General features: G+C 43.0%; 2 protein-coding genes, 1 long non-coding RNA gene and 1 other non-coding gene across 6 annotated transcripts; 2 read left to right on the plus strand and 2 right to left on the minus strand.

The window, feature by feature from the left end:
* Positions 1 to 128: 128 nt before the first annotated feature.
* On the minus strand, positions 129 to 14,015 carry POLDIP3 (DNA polymerase delta interacting protein 3). Of its 3 annotated transcripts, none has more exons than XM_068191444.1 (9): positions 13,863 to 14,015; positions 10,130 to 10,517; positions 7,726 to 7,800; positions 5,755 to 5,850; positions 3,811 to 3,993; positions 2,907 to 2,984; positions 2,208 to 2,337; positions 957 to 1,023; positions 129 to 618 (listed from the first exon to the last, which is right to left on the minus strand). In XM_068191444.1, the coding sequence occupies exons 1-9, from the start codon at positions 13,919 to 13,921 to the stop codon at positions 444 to 446; spliced, it is 1,251 nt and encodes a 416-aa protein (XP_068047545.1). In that variant the 5' UTR covers positions 13,922 to 14,015; the 3' UTR covers positions 129 to 443. The 3 variants fall into 3 exon arrangements, with proteins under 3 accessions (XP_068047545.1, XP_068047544.1, XP_068047546.1); XM_068191443.1 differs by having other exon boundaries at positions 7,726 to 7,803; XM_068191445.1 differs by lacking the exon at positions 13,863 to 14,015 and adding an exon at positions 13,065 to 13,150 and having other exon boundaries at positions 7,726 to 7,803.
* Positions 13,991 to 16,427, plus strand: LOC137474680 (uncharacterized). The gene is made up of 2 exons (XR_010999449.1): positions 13,991 to 15,869; positions 16,000 to 16,427. It is a non-coding gene; the product is annotated as an uncharacterized lncRNA (long non-coding RNA).
* LOC137475063 (U12 minor spliceosomal RNA) lies at positions 14,275 to 14,423 on the plus strand. The gene has a single exon (XR_010999678.1). It is a non-coding gene; the product is annotated as a U12 minor spliceosomal RNA (small nuclear RNA).
* On the minus strand, positions 16,088 to 22,802 carry LOC137474671 (DNA ligase 1-like). Its single transcript, XM_068191447.1, has 7 exons — positions 22,498 to 22,802; positions 20,716 to 21,177; positions 20,208 to 20,261; positions 19,827 to 19,916; positions 19,167 to 19,347; positions 17,798 to 18,538; positions 16,088 to 16,761 (listed from the first exon to the last, which is right to left on the minus strand). Exons 1-6 carry the CDS (start codon positions 22,800 to 22,802, stop codon positions 18,404 to 18,406), a joined length of 1,227 nt encoding a protein of 408 aa, XP_068047548.1. The 3' UTR covers positions 16,088 to 16,761; positions 17,798 to 18,403.
* Between the last annotated feature and the right edge of the window lie 220 nt (positions 22,803 to 23,022).

Genomic DNA, 23,022 nt, shown 5'->3' on the forward strand with positions numbered 1-23,022 from the left:
CTGCCTTTGTACCCAGTGCAGCAACTTCAGAAGCAATGTGGTGCTCTTGCCTGTGGACAATCAAGGGGATGCACCCTTTAGTTAAAGGTCAGTCAGAGGAAAAAAGAAGGAGATCACCACTCCTTCCCTCAAAGTCTATGTGCACTTTTAATGGCCACTGGCGGCTTTGGAGTAAAGGATGGAGTTACACGGTATATTCTTGGTAATATATTACTGGCAGAAGGGGAAGGTTATTCTCTTGGGAAAAAAAAATCATGGAAGAAAACTCCAACTATGAAAACAGAAAGTACACACACAAGAGGAAACACTGTTGTACAGTAAGGTAGCGATCATAGAAAACAAAAAAATTCAGGACAGGAAAATGCAAATAACATCTGCACTCCTGCACTTTCCTCATCTCCCAGCTTATATGAGTTTTCCAGTCCACCACTTGCTCCCCCCTCTCAGAGTTTAATTTTGAATTCTGTGGGCTGCACGGAGCCAGAGACCCCTGAGGATTTGAAGAGTGCCTTCAAGATAGTTTCAGGGTCCACTTCAGCTGGGGGATTTGAGGAGGCGCTTGCACTTGACCGGCGTGGTTCCCCTTCCTTCTTCATTGAAGGGGTATCACTCAATCGGCTGGAGGAATAAAAAAAGAAAAAATTAAAAAGGCAGTATTTAACCTCTCTTTATGATAAATAAATTTTACCACTGTGTCTGCATTTCCTGTTATCAGTGTTTTCCCCTTACTAATATCAGAGATAAAGGTTTTAAATACGCTTTTCTCACAAGAAAATATCCTCATCTTAGATTATTTTTGAGCCTCAGGGCTGAGAACACTATGTAGTCAAGCTACATTGCACTCCACTCAACATATTGTGGCACAGAAGGGGAGAGAAAGAAAATTCATGAGACAAAATTCTCAAAATAGAACCTGCAAAAGCGTTTGGACCTTTTCCCCACTGAAGGACACTTACAGCAATATAGGCTGGTCTGAGGTGATGACATTCCCATTCATATGAAGATTGCATTTCATTGGCTGACCTAAATAAAAACAAAACACAAAATTCATTCTATCAGAAGTGGAGTAAGGCAAGATCCTTGAAACATCACGCAAAAGTGCAAGCAATGGAGTTCGTCATGCTGGGGAAATATGAGAAAAAACAGCTGATAAATCTTTTGTTGAAGAATCATAGCAATAGAAGAGCCACTGAAACACTCAGTACCATATGAAGGATCATACTAAATTACAAGCTACACAGAAGTATGAAGCCTTCAGCAGGGACACAAGAGGACCTCCCATGCTTAGCTGTCTGCTCCTCATCTGACATTCATAACATACCACTCATCTAAAGAAAGAAAAAGCATCTATTTCCAGCTAAAAATGAACAGTTCCACAATAATTTCAGTTTAGCATGGTTAAAAAATAAAATTGCATTATTCAAAGTTTATGGAGAATCTGATACTAACTATTTTACTAGTCCAATTCAAAATGTTTCTGAGTACGCCCTGAAACTATTGCAAATACGAGTTTTACTTGTACTTTGCAGGCAGCTCTGTAAGCAGGTAAAGCCTTCCTAAGGACTTTCTGTGGAAGAGGTTTTACAACAACTTCTGTGAGCTAAAGACAAGTTTGATAAGAGGATCCATGTTTACCCCTGAAAGAATTTTCTACCAAGGTTGTTGACATAGAAACCAAGAAAGCAAGAAGGATAAATAAGAGAAACCTGCAACTGCCTATTCCAATAAGCACTTTGTTTGCCTCTCGTGACCAATGAGTAAAGTGTAAACTTATGAGTTTTGTAAGAATGTGTAAAATGCACGCATGCTATAATAAAAAACAGTTTGAAGCCTTCTGAAAATGGAGTGTGTTGCTTTGTATTGTCTCCATCTCAACTACGACAACTTTACAGCTCTTGGTACCAAATTAGAAGCAAGAAATTTCATCTGAAAGTTAGACCAGGAGACTCATCAGGACCCTGCCTCCAGCTCTGAATCTTCTTTTTCTAGGAAAATGTGGGTAGGGGTTTTTATTGCATTCAAATAAACTGTGCATATATTCAGCTAGTTACACAGCAATTATTATCTTATCTAGCTCTTGAACTGATTTTCTGGTATTTCTCTCTTGATAGCATATTAACATCTAAGATACTTTTAAACCTTCCACTCAGGTGGAAAAGTCATTCTTGATTTATTTATTCTACATGCAACTCTGGCATCAAACTTACCATCTAAACACCTGTTGTTGTATTTCTTATATGCTGTGATAGCATCTTCTTTCTTCACAAATACTACCTCAGCCACTCCAGGGTGCACCAGCCGAGCTCGCTTCAGAGCGCCACACACACAGAATAACTCCTGAGGGCAGAGAATCAGTCACACCATGGTCACATCAAAGGCACTGCATGAGAAGGGTTTACTAGCTTCATCACACCACCCATCCTGCTTATTAAATATCTGACAGGATCTGGACACTTCTCTTACTGTGTTTGTTATGGTATAAGTACTTGGCACTAGTAATAGAGAGTACACAAGCAGGGAAGTTCAGGGCCAGTACCCAGTAATGTTTTTCCCACAGGAGGACCAGATTCATTCTCAGCCTGGTGAGAACGGAAGCCCCTAGATAATTTGGATGGGGGCTTAAGTTTGGGTAGAAGAATCACTTGGCATGAACTCTTCTTCTAAGTGATATAAGGTATCTCAAAATACTCTGTGGGATTTTGTCCCATGTTCTTAAGCACACACTTTTTTAAAAAAGTGTAAACAACCCCCAAACAATCAGGAACCCTCCAAGTTTTTGCACAGACAGTAAACCCAGATCACACCTCTCTTCACTGCATTCACCATAGATAAAGTGATTTATCAGAAGAGTAGGACACGGAAAGCAAGTGTCACTCATGCACAGTCTGGCAGAAAGCAACACTCACAACAATATCTTCTTCTGTGACTCGAGGATGCAGATTATTTACGGTCATCTTTGTGCCTTCCAAAGGACTGAACGCCAGCTGCCAACACAAACAAACGCATCACAGAAATATGGCACACAATACAGCACAGCAGAGAGAGCAATAAAAAGTCACTAAGGATATATCTGGGAATGTCTGTACATACACGCAGAGGAGAGAGCTACAGCTAGTAATGGGAAATATCAATGTTTACTAAAGCACAGCTCATCTGACGGCAAAAAGGAGCTTCTTTTCCATGCTAGTTTTTCTCTGAAGTAACTTTTCACTTATTCCCAAGAATAACATTAATTTAATCTGCATACATAGTACTCTGGTCATGCCCACACTTTTAACAGCCTGTCTCTGTTGTACTCTACACCAGTCAGCAAACCCCAAAATACAGCTCCAGCCTCTCAAGAGCATGCTGAAATCAGCACACCTAGGAACATCTGGTGGGTTACTTGTACCCAACATCAGGCAGTTTGGCAAAGCAATTCCAGGCAGGTTGTCTACAAATTGCCTGGGAGGTCTCATGTGTACATTTAGAAGAACTTTTTTTTTTCCTTGCTAGCTGGAGTGGACACAGAACATAGGAAATAGTGTTAATACACTACTCCTAGGGACATGAAAGCCACCAAGGAGTGTCCAAACAATTGCCACCTTCCTGTAATATGGATTCCTCCAGGATCATGTGCAGGGAAAGGATGTTTAGACAGGTTTCAAATTCTTGGGACATGGACTGCAGTTATCAGAATAACTTTGATGATGTCCCAGAACTAATGGTGAAAGGCAGGCACAAATGAGCTGCTCACATGTCCAATGAACAACAAGTTTCAGATGTTTCAGAGACTTCTATAAAGAGCATTTTCCCCTTCCCCGAGCTCACCTCAACAGGTGCTGGCTCTTTTGGAGGCACTTCCTTTGTCACTAAGGTCCGGGACACGTTTGCCAAGGCCTTTGTCCGCATAGGAGGGGGAGTTGCAGGTGGAGCTGTGTATGTATCATTCTGGACCACTTTAGTCAGGGGAACAGTCTTGGACAGAGAGAATTTATTGCTGCTCAGACCAGTCTACAGGAAGAAAAAAGGAAGTATCTCAGAGCTACAGCCCACAAAAGCCATCACTCTTCTTCAAGCACCACCACCAGAGTATTACTAGTATGCACTGCATGTCCTTCCCAGTGTCAAAACCACTACAGTGCTGAAGACTATCAAAAGGCTCAGAGAAAAAAATCAGCTCAAGTTTCTGGGCATAAACATAAAAAGGTATGTTTATCCAGAAAGAGCACTTCCCTCATAAGCACTTTTTGGTTTCATACTTTTCATAAATGAACTTTAACAATGTGATCTGAATTTGAAAAGCTCCTTTCATCCGCAGGTTTTCAACTACTTTATAAAGAGTTCACAAAGATTGCTCATTAACAGTAAGACTGAGAATCCACAGAACAAAAAGCAGCAATTCCTCAGAATCGCCAAGCTAGGGCACACAAAGACATTGAACTTAGGCTGAAATACCTGAGTTTAAAGCCAGACTAACACTTGTGCTTGGAAGCTGATGTGAACACTGGAAAGAACAAATTTACTTCTGAAAAAACCCTCAAAAAACCCTCATAAGATTATTTGAGAATCACAAATAGCCGAAGCTCTATTCTGAATACTCACGTGAGGAAATAAATTCCTGGGGTAATCACAGTACTACAGAGCCTGCATGATGGTAAAACCACATGAATTTGCTTTTCCAAGACCAGAGAATAACTTAGCCCAAATCTATGCCCAACTCCTGAAACAGGGCTAACTTCAAACACACATGAGGTTGGCAAGGGCCTTATCCAGCTAAGCACTGAATATTTAAGAATGACGACTGCACTCTTGGTCTCTGTGCCAGATGCTGATCGATAACTGTGAGAATTTCACCAACTAGAATTTCTTTTGCTGCAGCACATTTAGTGGTTTGTCTTCTCCATGGTCACTCCTAAGAAGAACCTTTTCTAGGCAGTGAGAGTGGACAGATCTCACTACAGCCTTCTCAACCTTGAGACACTGCTCTCTCACCCTCTCCTCATGCATAACAGGATGCAGCCCTCAGACCACCCTGTTAACTGGTTCCAGTCATGTCTTTCTTGTATTGCAGAGCCCCAAGATAGGCACAGAATTCTGGATGCATTCTCAAACTGTAAAACAGCAATAACTATCTTCCTTGATTAATTATCTGCAGTTGGCCTTTGTTGCTGGAAGGATGCACTACTCACTCATTCCTAGCAGATCACACAGTAGGACCCCTAGGCTCCTTCCTACAAAGCTGCTGCTGCTGCTTTCTAGCCAGTCAGTTCTCAGTTCAAGCTGCAGAGGGCCATCCCACGCCAAAAGCAGGACCTTACATTTGTCTGTACTGAAATTCCATCTTCTCCAGAGCAACAGTCTTCCCCAAAAAGATGCCTACTAAGATTTTTGCACTGCAAGAGATTTCCTGCTTTGATGCCCAGTCTCCAGAAGCAGCAGAAAGCTTCCCTTGCTGGTTTACTCAAACAGTAACAAGACAGGTTCAGTGCACTTCCTCAACAACAAGAGCCAGGATGCAGCAACCTGCCAGCAGGGCAGAAAGCACACATTCTGGCTGCTGAGAGCCCATAAAACCAGCTACCCTAAAAGAACTCTGTTCCAAAAATAACAGTAGAAGCACTGGCACAAAGGAAGGGTGGGGCGAAGAGCAAATATTTGAGGAGAAAACGTAATTTACAGACTTTAAAAGAACTTAAGTCCTCTTAAGACACAGCCTCTGTGTCCATGCAATGTGAGCATGGCATGGTGGGGACTGTTCAGATAACCCCTTACCGAGTTGTGCAGGAAACTGTTTGTGGTGGTGATTTTCATCTGTTTGCTGGGAAGGGGAGAGACACTCTCATCATCATCTTCTGTGTCATATAGGCCCTGAAGTGAAGAAGGTAATAGTTTACATGCAGGTAGATTTCATTGAAACATTTCAAAAACAGGTAGTTTTCTCCTGCCTTCAACCAACTTCAGCTAATGAACACAATTACACTGGATTTTAGTTTCAGGTATATAAGTCCATGTCAAAACATCAGTATAAAAACTATTGGACTTTCTTTCCAAAAACACCACAGTAAAACTGTTTCCCTGGATATACTGAAACCACATACAGACCCCTCTACTCCTGGACATCATTAGGACTGTTGAAGCTACATTATTGCAATAAAGCCTCAGCTTCTTACTTTTTAGCACCCTCCTACCTTTACAGCTGAAACCTGTATATGTGATTTTTAAATTAGTTTGGGGGTGTATGGTGGGTGTTTTTTTTTTGTTTGTGTGTGGTTTTTCACTGTTGGGTTTTTTAAAATTAAACAAATGCCCGCTGAACACACTTAAATGGAACATTCCTTTTGAATAGCCTGCTTTCCTTAGCACAGGACATATCCATCTGGCCCTAGAGAACATTGCACTAAGAGCTTTACTGAATGAATAATTAATTTTCCAGTTCAACTTAACACTCATAGCCTTGCCTTAAAATACTGGGATGAGCTCCTACAAAAGCATTTTTTCGATTGACCCTAAATAATGTTAAGAAAAAGTCTAGACACATATAGGAGTACCCAAAACGTAAGAAATCACAACTGCAAACAGCTTCCCATTAATTCAGTAAAAAGGTAAAGAAAAATGGAGGGATTAGCTATGAGAGCTTGCAAAATCAGTGGGTTGTCCACAGTCGGCAAGATTCTGGTTTACAAACAGGGAAGTTGTTCCAGTGACAGAAATGCTATGAAGGACAAAAAAACCCCAAAATGGACAGAGAACAGAGGAGAATTGTGCAGAAAATAAAAGAGATAGGAAAACCACTAGGCATCAGGACAATGGACTTGAGTTTGAGACAAAATGAAATGGATTCCACGTTTACAGTGATGAGGTCAGAATACTGAAAACACTTCCTTAAACAACAGCTTCTGGGATAGGTGAGGGTAGCAGGCCAGCATAAAGGTAACATACAAAAATAGCTAAAATTACTATAACCATGGAAAAAAAAAATCACGTAACATGATATTGTGAATGTCAGATTTCCAGTACTGCATGCAATACTTTGTGTATACACACAAAATAACATAAATAATAAAAATATCCAATTCCTCTCTGAAAGCACCCAAGGTAGTAAGGGCTGAATGGCTGGGGGCTGTGACAAAATCCGTTAAAACTGATCCCAGAAAGACAATACTCTAAGGTCTTTCTCAAAATCTGCTTGAAAAGGGCTGTAGGAACTCTGGAAGTACATCAGAATACTAGCTAACATCATGTTAACAATCCCTATCAGGATTCCAGCAGTGGCCCACAGCTGGGATTTCACAGGAAGGTTATACCCTCTCCCACCTCACTGCAGCACATTTGACCATGTACAATCACATCCTCTCTCTGAAGAGGCTGGCAGCACGGTGAATCAAAACAACCAAGAACTCGATCTGATGTGGTGTCATAAGAAATTTATAACAAAGCATCAGAGCTAGAGGTCAGCCTCTAGGGAAAAAATATACCATTAGCACACAGATAAAACTGGGAATATCTACTTCTCATTTCTGTATCTCATGCAGATAATACACTAGGAATCAAGATAAATTATACTAAATGAAAACCTCAATTACCATGAAACTATCTTAACCATGCAAGACACGGTAGCTAAGCTGATGGAGAACTTTCAAATGTTTTCTTTCCTACTCAAGGGTTTTCTTTGCACCTGCCAATGTTCATAGACACATTTTCTTCACTGTTAAAGGTAACAAAGAGTACAGAGCAGGTACACACCTGTTTATGCGTATGGTTGTTCACCACATTGATCCTCATTCCTGCTGGGTGAGAGTGTCCAGGAACTGGAGCCTTCTGCTACAGTTAAAGAACCAAAGTATTAAGCATTACAGTCCATCAGGTTAAGTTCAGAAGATCAAAGCTTTAGTTGAATACCCTGAGATCACTTAAATGAAACTTGCCTTCCCTGCTTTGAAACATATTACCACAATATGCTCTTAGGTAACACCTGTATTTCCTGTGATATGTTCAATATGAGATAGCTTCACTTAAATTAAAATCTAAGACCACATGAAGAAAAGGATTCAAATTACTTAGGGTTTAGTCCTAGATTACTGGGAAGGGAAGTTAACTTCAGTCCTGTCAGGACTGACTAGATCTACATTTCTGCCAATACAAAACCATGAATGGGGTAAGTCAGAAAATGTCTCTTCTTTCATGCTACAGGCAACTAAACATACGTATTTCCATCAAACAAAAGGAGAATATACACTGCCCCTTAGCACTAGAGCTGGAATAAAATGATGCACGGGGTAGTGTGCAGCCCATCATACCATGAAACAGGGAAACCACAACAGAAGGAGGTAGGGAATGTAGCTGTACTAATTGATAACTGAAATCATGCAACAACACCCATAAAAATATCCTTCTGCTTTTTTGAAAAAGCTGGAATCTGTCCATTAGAGAATAGCTATTCTTACAAAAATAGTCAACACAGGTAATAAAATCTTCAGATTTGCATTTTCTCTAGACTGCAACTTATATCATAGCACCTCATGTTTCAATTTGCTGATCAAAGAAACAAGGATACCCATCCTACAGAAACAGCAGCAGACCTACTGTCATTTTTTGGTTTCAAAGATTTTTCCTTGCTTTATAATAAACAACACCTCAGGACAGCACATTTAGAGCTGTGTGCTTTACCTTGGATCAAGATATCCTAGTTTGATTCCACTTCCATGTTCGGGAAGATAGGAAGGTCAGGGGCAATTTGGAATTTCAGTACAAATTTTTAAAAAATTTTTAGATAATTGCTTATGTGCAAGGTTCTGTCTAGAGTCTGAATCACCATGATACCCTATGTATAAATATACAGGTTCCCTTGGAACATGTTTGTTGTCTAACAAACAGAAAATACTATTGGTCAAAACAAGTCAAACAAAAAGCCCACAAAACACCAGGTCAGAACAAACAGCTACTGCATCAACTCTCTGGAAGCTACTTTAACTCCTAGAAACTCTGTGGAAGATGTTCAACTCCTCATGGCTGATGCTAGTGATTTGGCTTAGAAGGACAGCAAGAGTACTAATCACCCTCCTAATTAACAACTGCTGAACAGACTGCTCTACTGCTCTGCCATTAGCCCTTCTTACTGCCTCAAGAGTCCTTTCTCCTTCTTACATCAGCCTGCCAGGAAACCTGCAGAGTAGTGGGAAACTTCCTAGGCCAATTTGCAGAAGAAACATGTTTGATGTTGCTCTTCAGCAAAACCCACAGCTGAACAGAAAGCAGACTCATCTAGGCTTTCAAACTCATGACAATAGATTTCTGGGTATGAGTAAGCACACTGCTGATTTTTGGGAGGTTGAAAATGGAAGAGGTAGACTAGGAGCTTCAGTTACATGCTTGTAGAGGTAAGGAGCAAAACCACTCAAACAACAATCCCAACAGTCTGGAAATTTCTCTTCTGACTCTACATATTGTATCTAATAGACACAATTCAAGAGCAGTTGTTTCTCAGAGAAGCTGGCTAAGAATCAAGTTGCTATGCACACAGCAAAATGAAATAAGAAAACTGCCCCAGGAAATCAGCAGGTCAAGGTGATCAACTGATTATAATACAATTGAAATAAATCTTGAGCCTCAGCAGGAATGCTTCATGTGATCAGGCAAATCCCTGGAAACCAGCCAAGTATAAAAAGAGAAAATTGTAGAACGGCTCATTAAATTTTAAATTTTCTTAAATACAAACACAGCTGCATATTCTAAACTGCTATTCCACCACTAGGATAAACCAGTTATCTATACAGGACAATCCACCACATCAGACTTGCAAAGAGGGGCAGTCTAAGAATGACAAAATATCTGCATCATTTTGTATGCATTCAGGCAGGAAAGAGACTACTTAACCATTCAAGATATCTCCTTTAATGCTGACAGGAGTTCTACCTTAGTCTTTTTGGGCCTAAAATTAAAATGAAAATTTAAATAAAGGCGTGATTCTACAAAAAGTCCCAAGCAGCTGCAAGGACACACAAAAGGATCAGAATCTCACCCCACAGGCTGGAATGAACTGTGTCATTGTTGCTTTCTCTTGTAACCATATGAACATACTAATGTATTGTCATGCCTACTGAACTGCTGTAGAGTAACTGAGGGGCTCAGAGGTGACTCATTCACCTACTTGGATAGTTTTGGTGATTTTCATGGCTGGATTTACTGTCCCCATAGCTGGGCTGATAGCAGCTGGAGTGCTCCTTTTTAAGCTGATCTTCTCTCTGGCATCCACCACTTTGGTCACCTTTTCAGCAGCAACACTTTGCTGCTTACGGGAATTCAACATCTCTCGAGCATCCTGCACCTTCCCTTTGATTTTGAACCGAGCGTCCTTTTGAACCAGTTTTTCTCGGGCATCTTTAACCCCCAGTTTGTGCCGAGCATCAGTGAGTCCAATCTTCTGTCGGGCATCAAAAGTCTGCTGGAAGCTCACAGCTGGTGATGATCTATTCAGAAGATTTTGCTGGATCCCAATGCGAGATCTTACACCCCCAAACACTGGCCTTGTGTTAAGTCTGAGGGAAAAAAAAAAAAGAAAGAAAGAACGAAAGAAAGTTTCAGGCACTACAAATGTATTTGTGTTGCTGCAAACAAAAGTTCATTATTACTGCACAGAAATTCACTCTGGTTGGACGTCTAAATACAACAGTAGAACAAACTCCTAAGCTCTTTTATGCTGGTTTTTCTACATAATCAGCTAAGGAACTGATTTCCAAAATCCATCCTTAAGCTCACATTTACAAACTAAAGGGTCTGACTTCAGCTGTGCCAAGGACATACTACATTTAAACAAAATTCAACAACTCAGGTACTTTGGGGAAACCTTTGAAGCAAAGAGGAACAGGAACAGACTTTCTAGCTTTAAGAGTGAACAGGTCTGCTAAAGCATCTTCTGTAATACAATAATACATCCTGATATGAAGGAAATATGCAACTACACATGATTTCAAGAATTCTGGGCAGCAAGTTCAGATTTGTGGGAGCACAGCAACTTGAATTTTAGTATGTACAAGTACCAGTAACAATCCCAGATCAAAGCCACCAATTTCAAGGTTGATTAGCTTCCAGCAAGAATAGTCATTAGTCAAATTACTTTTTAACACGACTGCCTCTTCTTTAATCTACTAAAAGAACTACTGCACTTGATGGCCTTTACTTTTTAAGCACATCATTATCACAATACCGAGCACAGAAAGACAACAGCCCACAAAAACTATAGCAATTGTACTTGTAGACAAGTATTCCTAAAAAGCAGCACAATACAGGGTGAAAGTTAGAACTACCTTCTTATTACAGGTCTGATACACTTTTTCAAAATCTGCCCTAAGAACAAAACCAGTTTATCTAAATGGACTTCCTCTGATGAGCTTTTTAAAAGTTTTTTATTCCATTGGGTTTCTTCATATTAAAAAAAAAGACAAAGTAGAAAGAGAGAGAAAAAATATTCTTGCTGTTGACTTTTTAAGTCAAAATAGAGGGCTAAAAAGTTCATCTGCTTTCAGAAATGTGTTGTCCAGTACTATAAAGTGTACAAGTAGATACCTGGAATTTGTATAATAAAAGGTTAGCATCACAAACTCAAATTATGATGCTATTTCAATTCTTCATGCACCTTTGTATTACTATTTCCTGATCTAACTCCACAACCTTTACATTATTTACAGTCATGTATTTTCAATGGAGAGATCTTTCAAAAAAAACCCCAACCACCCGAGAGATGAAAGACTTAACTTCTGCTTCCGCCTCCTTCATTCTTGTGTCTAGATGTCTGGAAAGCTGGGACCGGAGTCCCATTTTATTATCTATCTAAGAGTCCTATGGCTGCTCTCTTACACAGCCAAAGCCAACCAGCTAGAAGAAACAGGAGGATTATGAAGACCATCTATGAAAATATACCCAGAACACAGGAGGCTAACAGTACCCATAAAGCAACAGACACAGAGAAAGACTGTCCTTGCAATTTAAAAAAGCATTTATTTAGCCATGTTGAAAGCATTCAGCTGGAGCGCTGCAAAGGGCTGGATGAGTGGTTCATGAGAGAGATCAAAGTACAACCAGAAATGTATCAACATTTAAACTAGAATTAGTTAAGACTGTTGATGACAAAACCCAATGAACTAGGGTAAGAAACTGTACTGAAGATTACACCATTTCTGAAGAGTTGTCTTTACCCTAATAAGCAACTCTCTTTCACAGATAATTGCTTACCCTACAAGAGCATTAACTGCTGAGGTATTTGTGCCACAGCACCTGAAATAAAAGCAGATCTCAAACATCCAATTCACTTTCCAGGATTCCAAGCTCTGGCTTGAATATGTTATGGACCAGTACATTTTATTAGTGAAAATTTTTCTATTATTTCATCTAGACTACTGAACGGCATGAATATAATGATTTAAGTTTATTCAGTTTATCCAGACTTCACAAAGCCAAGTCTGCTACCTCAGGAATTTATAAAGGGAGCTAAACACAACATACAAGAAGAGTGGGGGGCACAACAATTCTCACAGTGCTGCAGAGGGATTATTGTTCAGCAAAAAAAAAAAAAAAAAAAAAAAAAAAAAAAAAAAAAAAAAAAAAAGCAGGAAGAATTCCTGAAAGAAATGAGAGTTAAGGAGGGATTTAGGGATTTGAAAAGGGATAAAGGATGTACTTGGGGCATAGTAAGCAGCCTAAGACTCTTCCAAAGATGCAGTATAACATGAATGAAAGTGCAAAGCCAAGGCTTTGTCTAGACTAGGATTTAAATATGTTTGAATGTTTTGGTAGTATACGTTAGCGGGTAACTCAGAATATTACTTTAGACATGGAAGTGTATACACATTCAGACTCAAAAACGAAGACTAATAAATTAAAAACAGAAAAAAAACCCCAAAACAACAAAGCAAGAGCACACTGAGTGAACAGAGATGGGGGACAAGTTCTTCAGAAGAATTACGAGACTACGGCAAAAGCAAAAATGAAAAGCTACCGAAGGAGAATCAAGGCAAGAACTGCCAACTGTGGCAGTAAATGGCCCAGCCTACACTGGAGACATCTGCCATGCAAAGAAATAATCTGACCTTGCAGCTCCGATCTGCAACATGCTCCACGTCCTCTCAAGCACTTCAAACAATCAGTCGGAGCACCACTAACCACGCTAGAGGGACGACACCTTCCGAAGCCCCGGCAGCGCCGCGGCCGAAGCCCCGGCAGCCGCGGCCGAAGCCCCGGCAGCCGCGGCCGAAGCCCCGGCAGCGCCGCGGCCGAAGCCCCGGCAGCCTCGCCCGCGCGGGTGCCCGGCGGCCCCGGTCGGTTACGGCTCCCCGAGCACCGGCAGCTCTCCCACGGCTCTCCCACAATGCACCGAGCCGCTCCCGGGAGCGCGGGGGCACCGGGCACGCCAGGGCACGGCCTGGTTAACACCTGCAGCCCGGGCACCGACGGCGTTCAGGGGCGCCCACCCCGTTACAGGCAGCAGCGCTGGGTTAAGCGGCGGGGACGAGCAGGAGGCAGCGGGGACAGGGCAAGTCGGAGAGTTCAGTGAGACAAGGGACGACGCCAGGAATCCCGAAAAGACCGAGAGGGGATGGGCCGGTGGGCGCTCCTGCCCCACCGGGGCAGCGCCAGGCACAGGGGCCGGGATGGGGGCCCGACCCCCGCCCCGGCCCTGAGTGACGGCCGCCGCCGCCAATCGCATGGCGGCGCGGTCCCGCAGGCCCGCGGCTCGGCCAATGGGAACGCGAGGGCGGGAGCAGGGCCGGGCCGCGCCGAGACAGCTGCGGCCCGCAGCGCCCGGAGCGGAGCCCCCCGAAGGGACTCTCGAAGAGCGGCCGGGGGCCGCCGGCCCGAGGCGCTGCGTCCCCGTCCCAGCCGCTCACCTCCCCTTCACCGTCACGCCGCGTTTCCGTATGAGCTCGTCCAGAGACAGGTCCGCCATCTTGTCGCGGCCCCAACGATGAGACGCAGCGAGCGAGTCCCGGAGATGACACCATACGACTTCCGCTCCTCGCCCCGCCCCCAGAACTACGGCGGGCCCCGCCCCGGCTCCGCCCGCTGCGACGGAGCGCCCCACAACTCCCCGCGGTCCCCGGGCCTCTCATTTGCATACGGCGCGGCACGGCGCGGCTCGGTTCGGCCCGCGGTAGCGGTTCCGCGGCGCGATCGGGGACGAGAACCGGGCGCAGTGGTGGGGACACTGTAGGCCAGCTAGAGGCCGCGTCGGGCGGCGCTCGCCCTGACCTGTGGCGTTAGTGCGGAGCAGTGTCAGAGCGGCGCCGCGAGCTGTAGGTTATGCCTTAAACTTATGAGTAAGGAAAATAACGACCCGGGGTGACGCCCGGGTCCTCACTCCGAATGTGAGAGGAATTTTTGCGCGGGTACAGGTCGCCCCTGGGTGCCCCGCTTACTTCGCGGGATGCCCGGGTGCCGTGATCTGCCCGACCCTCCGTGGCCCGAGTGCCAAGAACAGAACTGCCGGGGCCGGGCCGTTCCGCGCTGCTCCGGGGGCCCGGGAGGCGGCACAGCGCCGGGGCCTCACGTGGGCGCAACGCTCCCAGAAATTCCGGCCGGTCCAAAGATCAGGAACACCTCCACCTGCCTTTGTCTCTTCTAGCTGTGCTCCCTGAGCTCCCCTAAGGGTCTTCACCAGGCTTAGAAATAAACCACCAACCCCGCCCAATAAACGCTTCACGTGTCTGCAGGAAGCAGTTCCTTGTCTGTTCTGCTGAGGGAGCAGTTTCACAGTTTGACATCAAGCTGAGCGAAAGGGACATGGTGCCTTGTGCAGCCCGGGCAGCGGGGGGCTCCTGCCCTGCCATGACCTGCACGGCCGCGGCTCCGGGGCTCCCTGCGCACAGCCGCAGCTTCTCCAAACCGCAGCTTTGCGGCCGCCCGCAGCTCTGTCACGAGGCTCGCTTGCGACCCCTTGGCAGCCCCCTCGTTCCCCTTTTGCCGTTTCCCCAGCACGGCATCCTGAGCTGCAGTAACTCTGGGGCTTTTTTTATTTCACTTGTTCTGTTCCATAGTAGATATTTCCAATAAAGGTCTTTTACAGTCGGTTTCTCAGAATACTCCAGTTTTCTGAAAGCCCATTTTCTTGCACACACCTGGATCCCAGCTCATGTTGTCAGTGACCTGCAATATGCTTAGGGAATACTAAATTCCTGAGAGAAGCAGAGCAATTTGCTTGCAGAGAGCTGCACAGAAATTTGCCTTTCTTTCTGGGGGCCCATTGAGAAAATCCCAGGGAGTTTGTGCAGCCGAGGAAACGAATGGATTAGAAAGAAAAACTGGAGAAAAGGATTTGGCAGGTGTTGGGTTATAAGTGGGTCCTGGGTCTACAAAGAGATAGGAGTAGTTGTTGTTTGTTGTAAAGTTGTTTATTGTATGAATACATTAGTATTGAAGGTGAAGAGTTTAGAGTATTAAAGTTCGTGCTAAAAGCTTTCTGGCATAGAGTCTTGATGTTCTCAGTAGAAGCAGTAGTAGTTACTAGAAGCAATTATCACATTTTTTGTACCCCAATGTAGGGGAAATTTATACATAAATAATCTAATCAGCTAAAAACACGATTCTAAAACATTCTTCCTACACCTATCCGAGCTTAATTAATGTGTGAAAGTAGTGTTAGTTTTTACAAAAAATCTACGCATATAGTTCTCTCTGTTCTATTTAGAAATGTAAGTAGTGTTCTGCTATGTTTTTGTTATGTCTGGAGCTAAGTTAATTTTGTGAAAGGTAACACAACTTTAAACTAGGCTTTAGGATTTTTTACTAGCTAATACAGATTCTTAAGGCACTTAAGATATATTTCTACTTACTGAAAACTAAAACTTACACTCCTACTTCATGTATGTGGGGTTTAATATATTTTAGTTTCTCTAAAGGTTCCAATTCAATCCAATTCATACTTCATGTATGTGGGGTTTAATATATTTTAGTTTCTCTAAAGGTTCCAATTCAATCCAATTCATACTTCATGTATGTGGGGTTTAATATATTTTAGTTTCTCTAAAGGTTCCAATTCAATCCCTGTATTACTTTCTCTCTCTCGGGGACTCAGAGAGGCTTCCATTCCATGCATTCTAACTGCAGGCACACAGCAGAATTTAAAGTCTTTTTTATTTGGTAATTCTCAAGTTGCTCACAGAATACTGTGTCACACCAAATCAGATAAACATGCATTTGCCTCATTGCATCCCCATTATGCCATGGAATACAACTTCTAGAGCTCTTTGGTCCAGTGCTGTGGCACGTGTATAGCTGAAGGACTTTGGGAGAGGTAAATTGTCCAGACGTGGGAAAGCAGGGGAGTGCTAACAGGCAGGTGGCCTTTGTGAGGAGACAACTGGAATAGCTTCAATTTTTAATACAGGTTTGTTAATGATGATTTATCCTAGGTGTCCCAAGTGGGGGATGTCTAACTAACTAGCTCTGAAAAGTAGGCAACATGGGAGAAAGAAAAGCAGAGTATTGCATAGCAGCTGTTTCATCTTCTTATGGCTAAGTAAGTAATTAACCTGACTCTCAAGTCATTTTCCTTTGATCCCAGACTACACCTTTCACAATAACTTCTTCCCCGTGTTTCATTATGGGCCACAGAAGTGATGCTTTTTTCCAGTGCACTTCATCTTTCTTGTCCACATGCTCTAAATGGCTTCTGTTCATCCTCCACTCAGCTTTAACTGGTGGGTCCTGAAGAAGCAGCAAACAATAAATTTGGCAGCACTGCAGCAGGAACTGTCTTTCATTTTCAGTTCTTATGTGAATGGCAGCTTCCTGAAAATGAAATGAGAACAGTTTTCATTATGCTGATGTATTGTTATGTTGCCTCCCCACTCTCATTCTGTGCAGCTGCTCCACAGGAACTAAACACTCAAGAACTTCACTTGTCAAAGCTGCTGGTACTGTTTGAGTGGGAAATGCAGGGGTCCCAGGGTCACTTTAAAGATTCTTTTATTTACTAAGTACTGACTTCTAGATTGTGCCAGTGTCTAGCACTTGTCTCTATTTTCTCATAGAGAGATCTGCAAGGGGTTTGGTAAGACCAAGCTCTTGGAAAAGCCCAGCAAGCTGCAAAAGGAGGAAGCTCCTCTTTAGAAGTTTCATATATCTCTGATATATATGTCATTTCTTCCACAAAAAAAGCCCACTAGAGACTTGTCCATGTGGATAGCAGGTGTCAGGGCTCTGTGCACATCAACAGCCTCTGCATGCTTTCCTCTGCCTTCCCAGGGGTTTGGCTGCATGTGTTCAAGGTCAGCTCAGATTTAACACGACCATATAACCTTGTGTTCAACTCCTGCAATAACAGCTAAGCTGGCAGAAAGGGTGGTGTGAGAAGGAGTTATGAGAAGCCTCATCTTCACCCACTGACTGGCCACCAGTTGACCCAGGAGCTGAGTGGTGGCTGGGTGCTTGACTGAGCTGTGGTGTTGGGATGCCTGGGCCCAGTCTTGCTGGTCCTGACCCACAGACCAACTTCACAGCTTGGTCTTGACCTGGTTGGTCACTGTGAGCTTGCCCAGCTGGTCCCTGGTTTGTGGCTGACCCTGATCACCACCACTCTTTGCTCCTTGCTTGGGTCCAGTAGGGCTGTGCCTCTGTTGGTAGGGGCATGATCCTGCCTGTCCTGCTGTACTTCCCTTACAAGGTTACATGTACTTGAGAATATTTTGGGAGTATATGGGCTGGAAGGACCTGGCCACAAGTGGAAAACAACCTCATGCAGAAGGGAGACCTCTCATGTTTTAAATAACAAGCTGCAGAGACGATTGAACCATTGCACCAGTTCCTGGGCTGTATCTTTACTCACTTGAACAATCTTGTTGTAAACCATTGAGTTTTGGTGATACTGTTGCCTCAACAGCTTCATTATGTCTTGCATCACCTACAGAACAATCATATCACAAAGCAGGCTGTTACTATGTGGTGAGGCAAATACTGGGAATTTTGTTTTCTCATATTGGGTCAATCAGTAATGGAGAAGTCACTCATTTCAGGCTTTGGAGGAAGGTCCCATAAAAGCAACACAGGGCTGGAAAATGCTTTCTGCACTCATATATGTGCTTCATCCAGCTGGACAATTCAGATATGCAAGTGTATGGCTTTGGGATCATGTATCCCAATTTGTATCATGGGACAACAGAATAATTTAATTTTGGAAGGCTCCCACAAGGATCCTCAAGTCCAGCTCCCTGCTTCTCTGTGCAATAGCTTAACTCTTAGAGAGAAAGACCTGTTTTTTATCCAGTGCTGCTCTCATACCTAGGGTTGTTAGAGCTTGGCCCCAGACCTCTCAGCTGGAAAGTTATCCCCAGTGTCATTGCTGACAGATTTTGAGCAGTGTCCTTAGCAGAAACAAACTTCTAAATGAAATCGCAGATGCCAATGGCCCTTTTACAAGCCATAAAAGGCCCTTTTACAGGCCTTTTACAGAAACATAAAATACCTTGGTCAAAGGTATGTTTACCTTATTCGAAGGTGGAATGTCAAGAACTTTAAGTATGTGATCTGCTCTCTGTTGTATATCTTTTTCACAGGCATCAAACACCTTCTGCAGTGCAAAAACAACAACTGATTACAGCATCAATCACAGAGAAACCACAGGTGTAGTGTGCAAAGCTGAGAAAACATCTGCATTAGAGTTAATTGTAGGGCTGCTAATTGACTGAAATATGTCTTCAATAGCTGTAAAACAAACTGTTTCATCAAGCTGCTTGTGTATTGGAGCCCATTCTTCAGCATCTGTGGGGTCTTATCATCACAGTCAATGCTAATAATGGCCTCATCTCAGTCCCGTCCTTTAAAGTAATACCACTTTGGTATTTTCCTTTAGATCTCTCCAGCATCACAGCAGTGAGTCAGACATCAAAATGAGGTCTCCCAGCTATCAGTTCAAGCACTAACATAAGGAAAGTGGACTGTTTTCCCACTTGTGCTTAACACACGTGAGAGATGGGACTAGTATTTGAGTGTGCCCTTCTGAAAGGTAGGAGGAAGAAGGTCACTGTCAGTTTGATCTCTGCGGCATTCCACAAGCCCTGCTAGGCTGGAAAATCAGAGACCCAAACTTAGGCCCCAACCCTGTCTGGTTCTGAAATACAAATGCTCAAAGGTTGCTATATGCCTAAACCATAATTGATGTGATAAGAATCAAATGGAGAAAATGGACTTGAACAAACCCTAATGGCGCGACTGCCTTCTTCATACGTCCAACAGTAGGGCATGGAGCTCCTGACTTTCTCCCATTCCTGTAGCCGGAGCATCTCGTATCTCTCCAGCACAGCAGACAAACGTGAAGGGTCATTGATGTCCTCAGAATGTTGGTGCATGGCCATTGCTTTAGCCAACAGTTCTTGGATTCTAGGTCAAGGAGGATATTAAAAAACATGTCTAAGTCAAGATGAAATAATGAGCAAATGTAAATATTTTTCTTATGAAACTGTTTAATGAATCCTATGTTTTCTACAATGCACTTCTCATTTATATTATATAGCTGGCAAGCAGCTTTTTTTGTGGAAAATAGTGCTTTCTCAGCTCAGTTTTGCATGATCATAGTAGACTCTGATGAGAGTGGCATCTTGACAATGTCATTTCAGACTGGTTTCCTTTACTCTTTATTTAGCTGGTTTACCCCAAGAATGTCTCCCCTTTGCAGAGTAACCCAAACCATCTTCCAGAAGTCACTTATAAAGAGATGCTGGCAGGTTTTAAGTCTGGAGAGAAGGTGTCTGGGCTGTCTGGTCAGAAATAGAGTCCGCAAGGACTGGAGGAAGCAAGAAGTATGTGGCTTTTCAGAGTAGAAACACACACAATGTCTGAAATATGAATAAATACCTTACCTTTCCTCTAGCTTTTTGGTCTTCTCTTTCAGCGTCTCATTTTCCCCTTTCTCCTTACACAGTATTTGGATTAGCCTTTCAGGAAGTGCTCTGAAACAGATTTGGGAGATCTCTTTATTTGTACTTGGACACTGGCACAACAGTGGACATGCCCCTATTGAATAATCTGAATTCAAGGAAAAAAGCTCTGAGGTGGGAAAGTGCAAGGGTATCCAGGAAAACTCCAGGGGAGCTGAACACCTCCCCTAAAAGCTCCCACCCAGAATTTATGCTCAAATCAAGTGGGAAGCTATTTACATCAGAATAAATGGAGGTGTGGTTGTGAGGATCATAATGATTTTCCCCTCTTACACTGATTATTAATGTAAAGAATCACATTACCTGTTGTGACTATCCAGAAGGTTCAGTAGATACTGAACAGTGTCAGCCAAAGTTCTGTTCTCATTGTCCATCCATCCATAAAGGAAAGAAAGAAACAATAAACCACATTGCAATCAGTAGGCAAGTATGCAATAAAGTCTTAAAAAATGCACAAGCTAAACTTCCTCCCTCCAATTTCTGATCAACCCATAGGGAAAAGAAATTTAGAGACCAAAACTTGTCAAGGCTGTTCTTTGCTAGATGCGTGGTTTGTGATTCTGTGAGTCAATACCAACAGTGCAAATAAAATACCCAAAGAGTAAGATCTGCACGTTACATGGTGCAAATCCAACAGCTTCTGTAAATTGGCTCTGGGTTCCCAGTATAGCCTGGGCAAAATTTGTTGCTAATGCAGAGCCCTCCCTGTGTCTGGCTCATTTTCTGTCCCACCCACCCTAGTGTGCACCAGCTACAGTTCATTGTCAGAGGCCACACTAAACAGTGTCATTTTTGGTCACTGGACTCTCACATTATTTTTTTGTCCATATTTTTCATCATTTCGAATATTTCCTTTGTGTTCTTGCTGTGCATCTCTTTCATCATTTCGAACGTTTCCTTCGTTTTTTTGTTGTCCATCTCTTTTACCATTTCGAACATTTCCTTCGTTTTTTTGTTGTCCATCTCTTTTACCATTTCGAACGTTTCCTTCGTTTTTTTGTTGTCCATCTCTTTTACCATTTCGAACATTTCCTTCGTTTTTTTGTTGTCCATCTCTTTTACCATTTCGAACATTTCCTTTGTTTTTTTGTTGTCCATCTCTTTTACCATTTCAAACATTTCCTTCGTTTTTTTGTTGTCCATCTCTTTTACCATTTCAAACACTTCCTTTGTTTTTTTGTTGTCCATCTCTTTCATAATTTCAAACATTTTCTTCATGTCAGAAGGCTGGTCTCCATAGGCTGATGGATGCTGTGAGGTGTCAGATGTATGTCTGAGGAAAAGAAGAAAAGGGAATTCCTATAATGAAGCAGGGTAAGAACACATCCTTGAAAAAAGTACTTTATCATTGCCAGTCCTGTGAACAGAGGCTTCATGGCTACATCCATGCCAGCAAACGGATCAGAGACAGGACAAAGGGCACACGGGTGCAGATTTGGCACGAGTGAGTTAGCACTCTCCCAGATAATGCCCGATAGAGCTCAGAGGACTCCACAGGCTAACTTTGCCAAGCCTAAAACTCAAGCTATTTTTTCATGTCCTTGCTTGCTGTACCTATTGTAACTTTTTCTACTTTCAGACTTTGCAGCTGCACCTAGGTCTAAGTTTTCTGTTCTTCCTGTTTCTAAGGCCTGCTTTTAAAGCTTTCTATAAATCTTCTTACTTTTACTATTTCCCACACCAGGGTATGCTGAAACCAGGAGGGTTTGACTAATCATTAGGTCTGGATAAAGTAGGCAAGATACAACGACAGCTCCTGAAAAACAAACTCAGCCCAGACCTGCAGAGAGTGGGAGAACAGCAAATGCAGGTGACTGTTCTGCTAAAACCAACTTTGTAATGTATGGGTTTTTTTAACAAAGGAGTACAAAGCTCTGCATTCTCAAGGTAATTTTTTATTTGTACAACTGCTCTGTGTCCTGTTTCCTCACAAGGATCCCAAATATCAACTACTATTGGAGAAACAGTCCCAGATTAAGGTGCTCCTGCAGCTTGGATCCAGGTGGAACAGAGAGCAAGCTCATCCCCACAACCAGATGTCAGAGCAAGCCTCAGCATGAGGCTTTACCTTTGGTTTATGCCAATAGAAGGCTGCACAGCTGCTGCCCCTCTCAGCATTACTCCTTCCCACTGAAGCACATTTTGCTTTTGTTTACTTGGGTTGATTCCTTTCCAGTTAAATCACTTTTTCACTGAAGACACAATCTTTTTCTATAAGCTTAACAATCCAGTAAAAAATTTACATTTTAGTCCACCTTTCCCTGCAAAATTGATGAGCTCAGAGTCAGAGCCATGGAATCCCAGATCTTGTCACACTCTCTGTACTGATCTTTCTAGTTTCTCTTCCTCCTGCACCAATTTAAGATCTGCCTCCCACTTTGGAGTTGAACTTGAGCTGAATTTGGGGACAGTAACCATCTCTGTGATAGCTAGAAAAGTTAGGAAGTAGAAAACAGAGCTCTTACTGAGTATTTCACAGTCAGAAAATGTTTGCAATTCAGCACTCATGCAACCCTCCAAGAAACTTTGTAGAAATATTCAGACTTAGGAAGATTAAATAAGATTATCCAGAGACACCCCTTGTGTAACCTACCTGCTGCCTTCTGCAGTCGTCTTTCTGGGATCAGTGTCCTCGCACTGTCTTTCCAATACCTTTCTTCTTCTGTTGCCAGAAACATTGCATGTATGCCATGATTCTGTTCCTCTGGAGCCAGAAATGTTGGATGTACACCACACTTCTCTGCTAGAGCCAGAAGCATTGGGTATACCCCACTCTTCTCCTTTGCTGGAGCCAGAAGTATCAGGCGTATCCAACACTTCTGCTTTTCTGTGGCTAAAAATGTTGGCCATAACCCACATTTTTCCTTTCCTGGAGCCAGAAACTCTCCGTGCGTTCATGCAGCAGCAGAAGATGTTTGTTGAAATGTGGGGGCAGCCTTGAGGACTGCTGATGCTGCTGGGAGTGCAGAAAGCTACTGATAAAACAGTTCCCTAACAAAGACACTTTGCTGCTACAAAAAGCAGAAGAAAGCCCTGCGTCTTTACAGGAAATGGTACAATTTACAGGATGTCTAGAGTCACATCTCTCTCCAGCCAATAAAATCAGGGGAGATTGACC

Source organism: Anomalospiza imberbis, chromosome 5 (assembly GCF_031753505.1).
Source record: "Anomalospiza imberbis isolate Cuckoo-Finch-1a 21T00152 chromosome 5, ASM3175350v1, whole genome shotgun sequence".
NCBI classification, from domain to species: Eukaryota; Metazoa; Chordata; class Aves; order Passeriformes; family Viduidae; genus Anomalospiza; species Anomalospiza imberbis.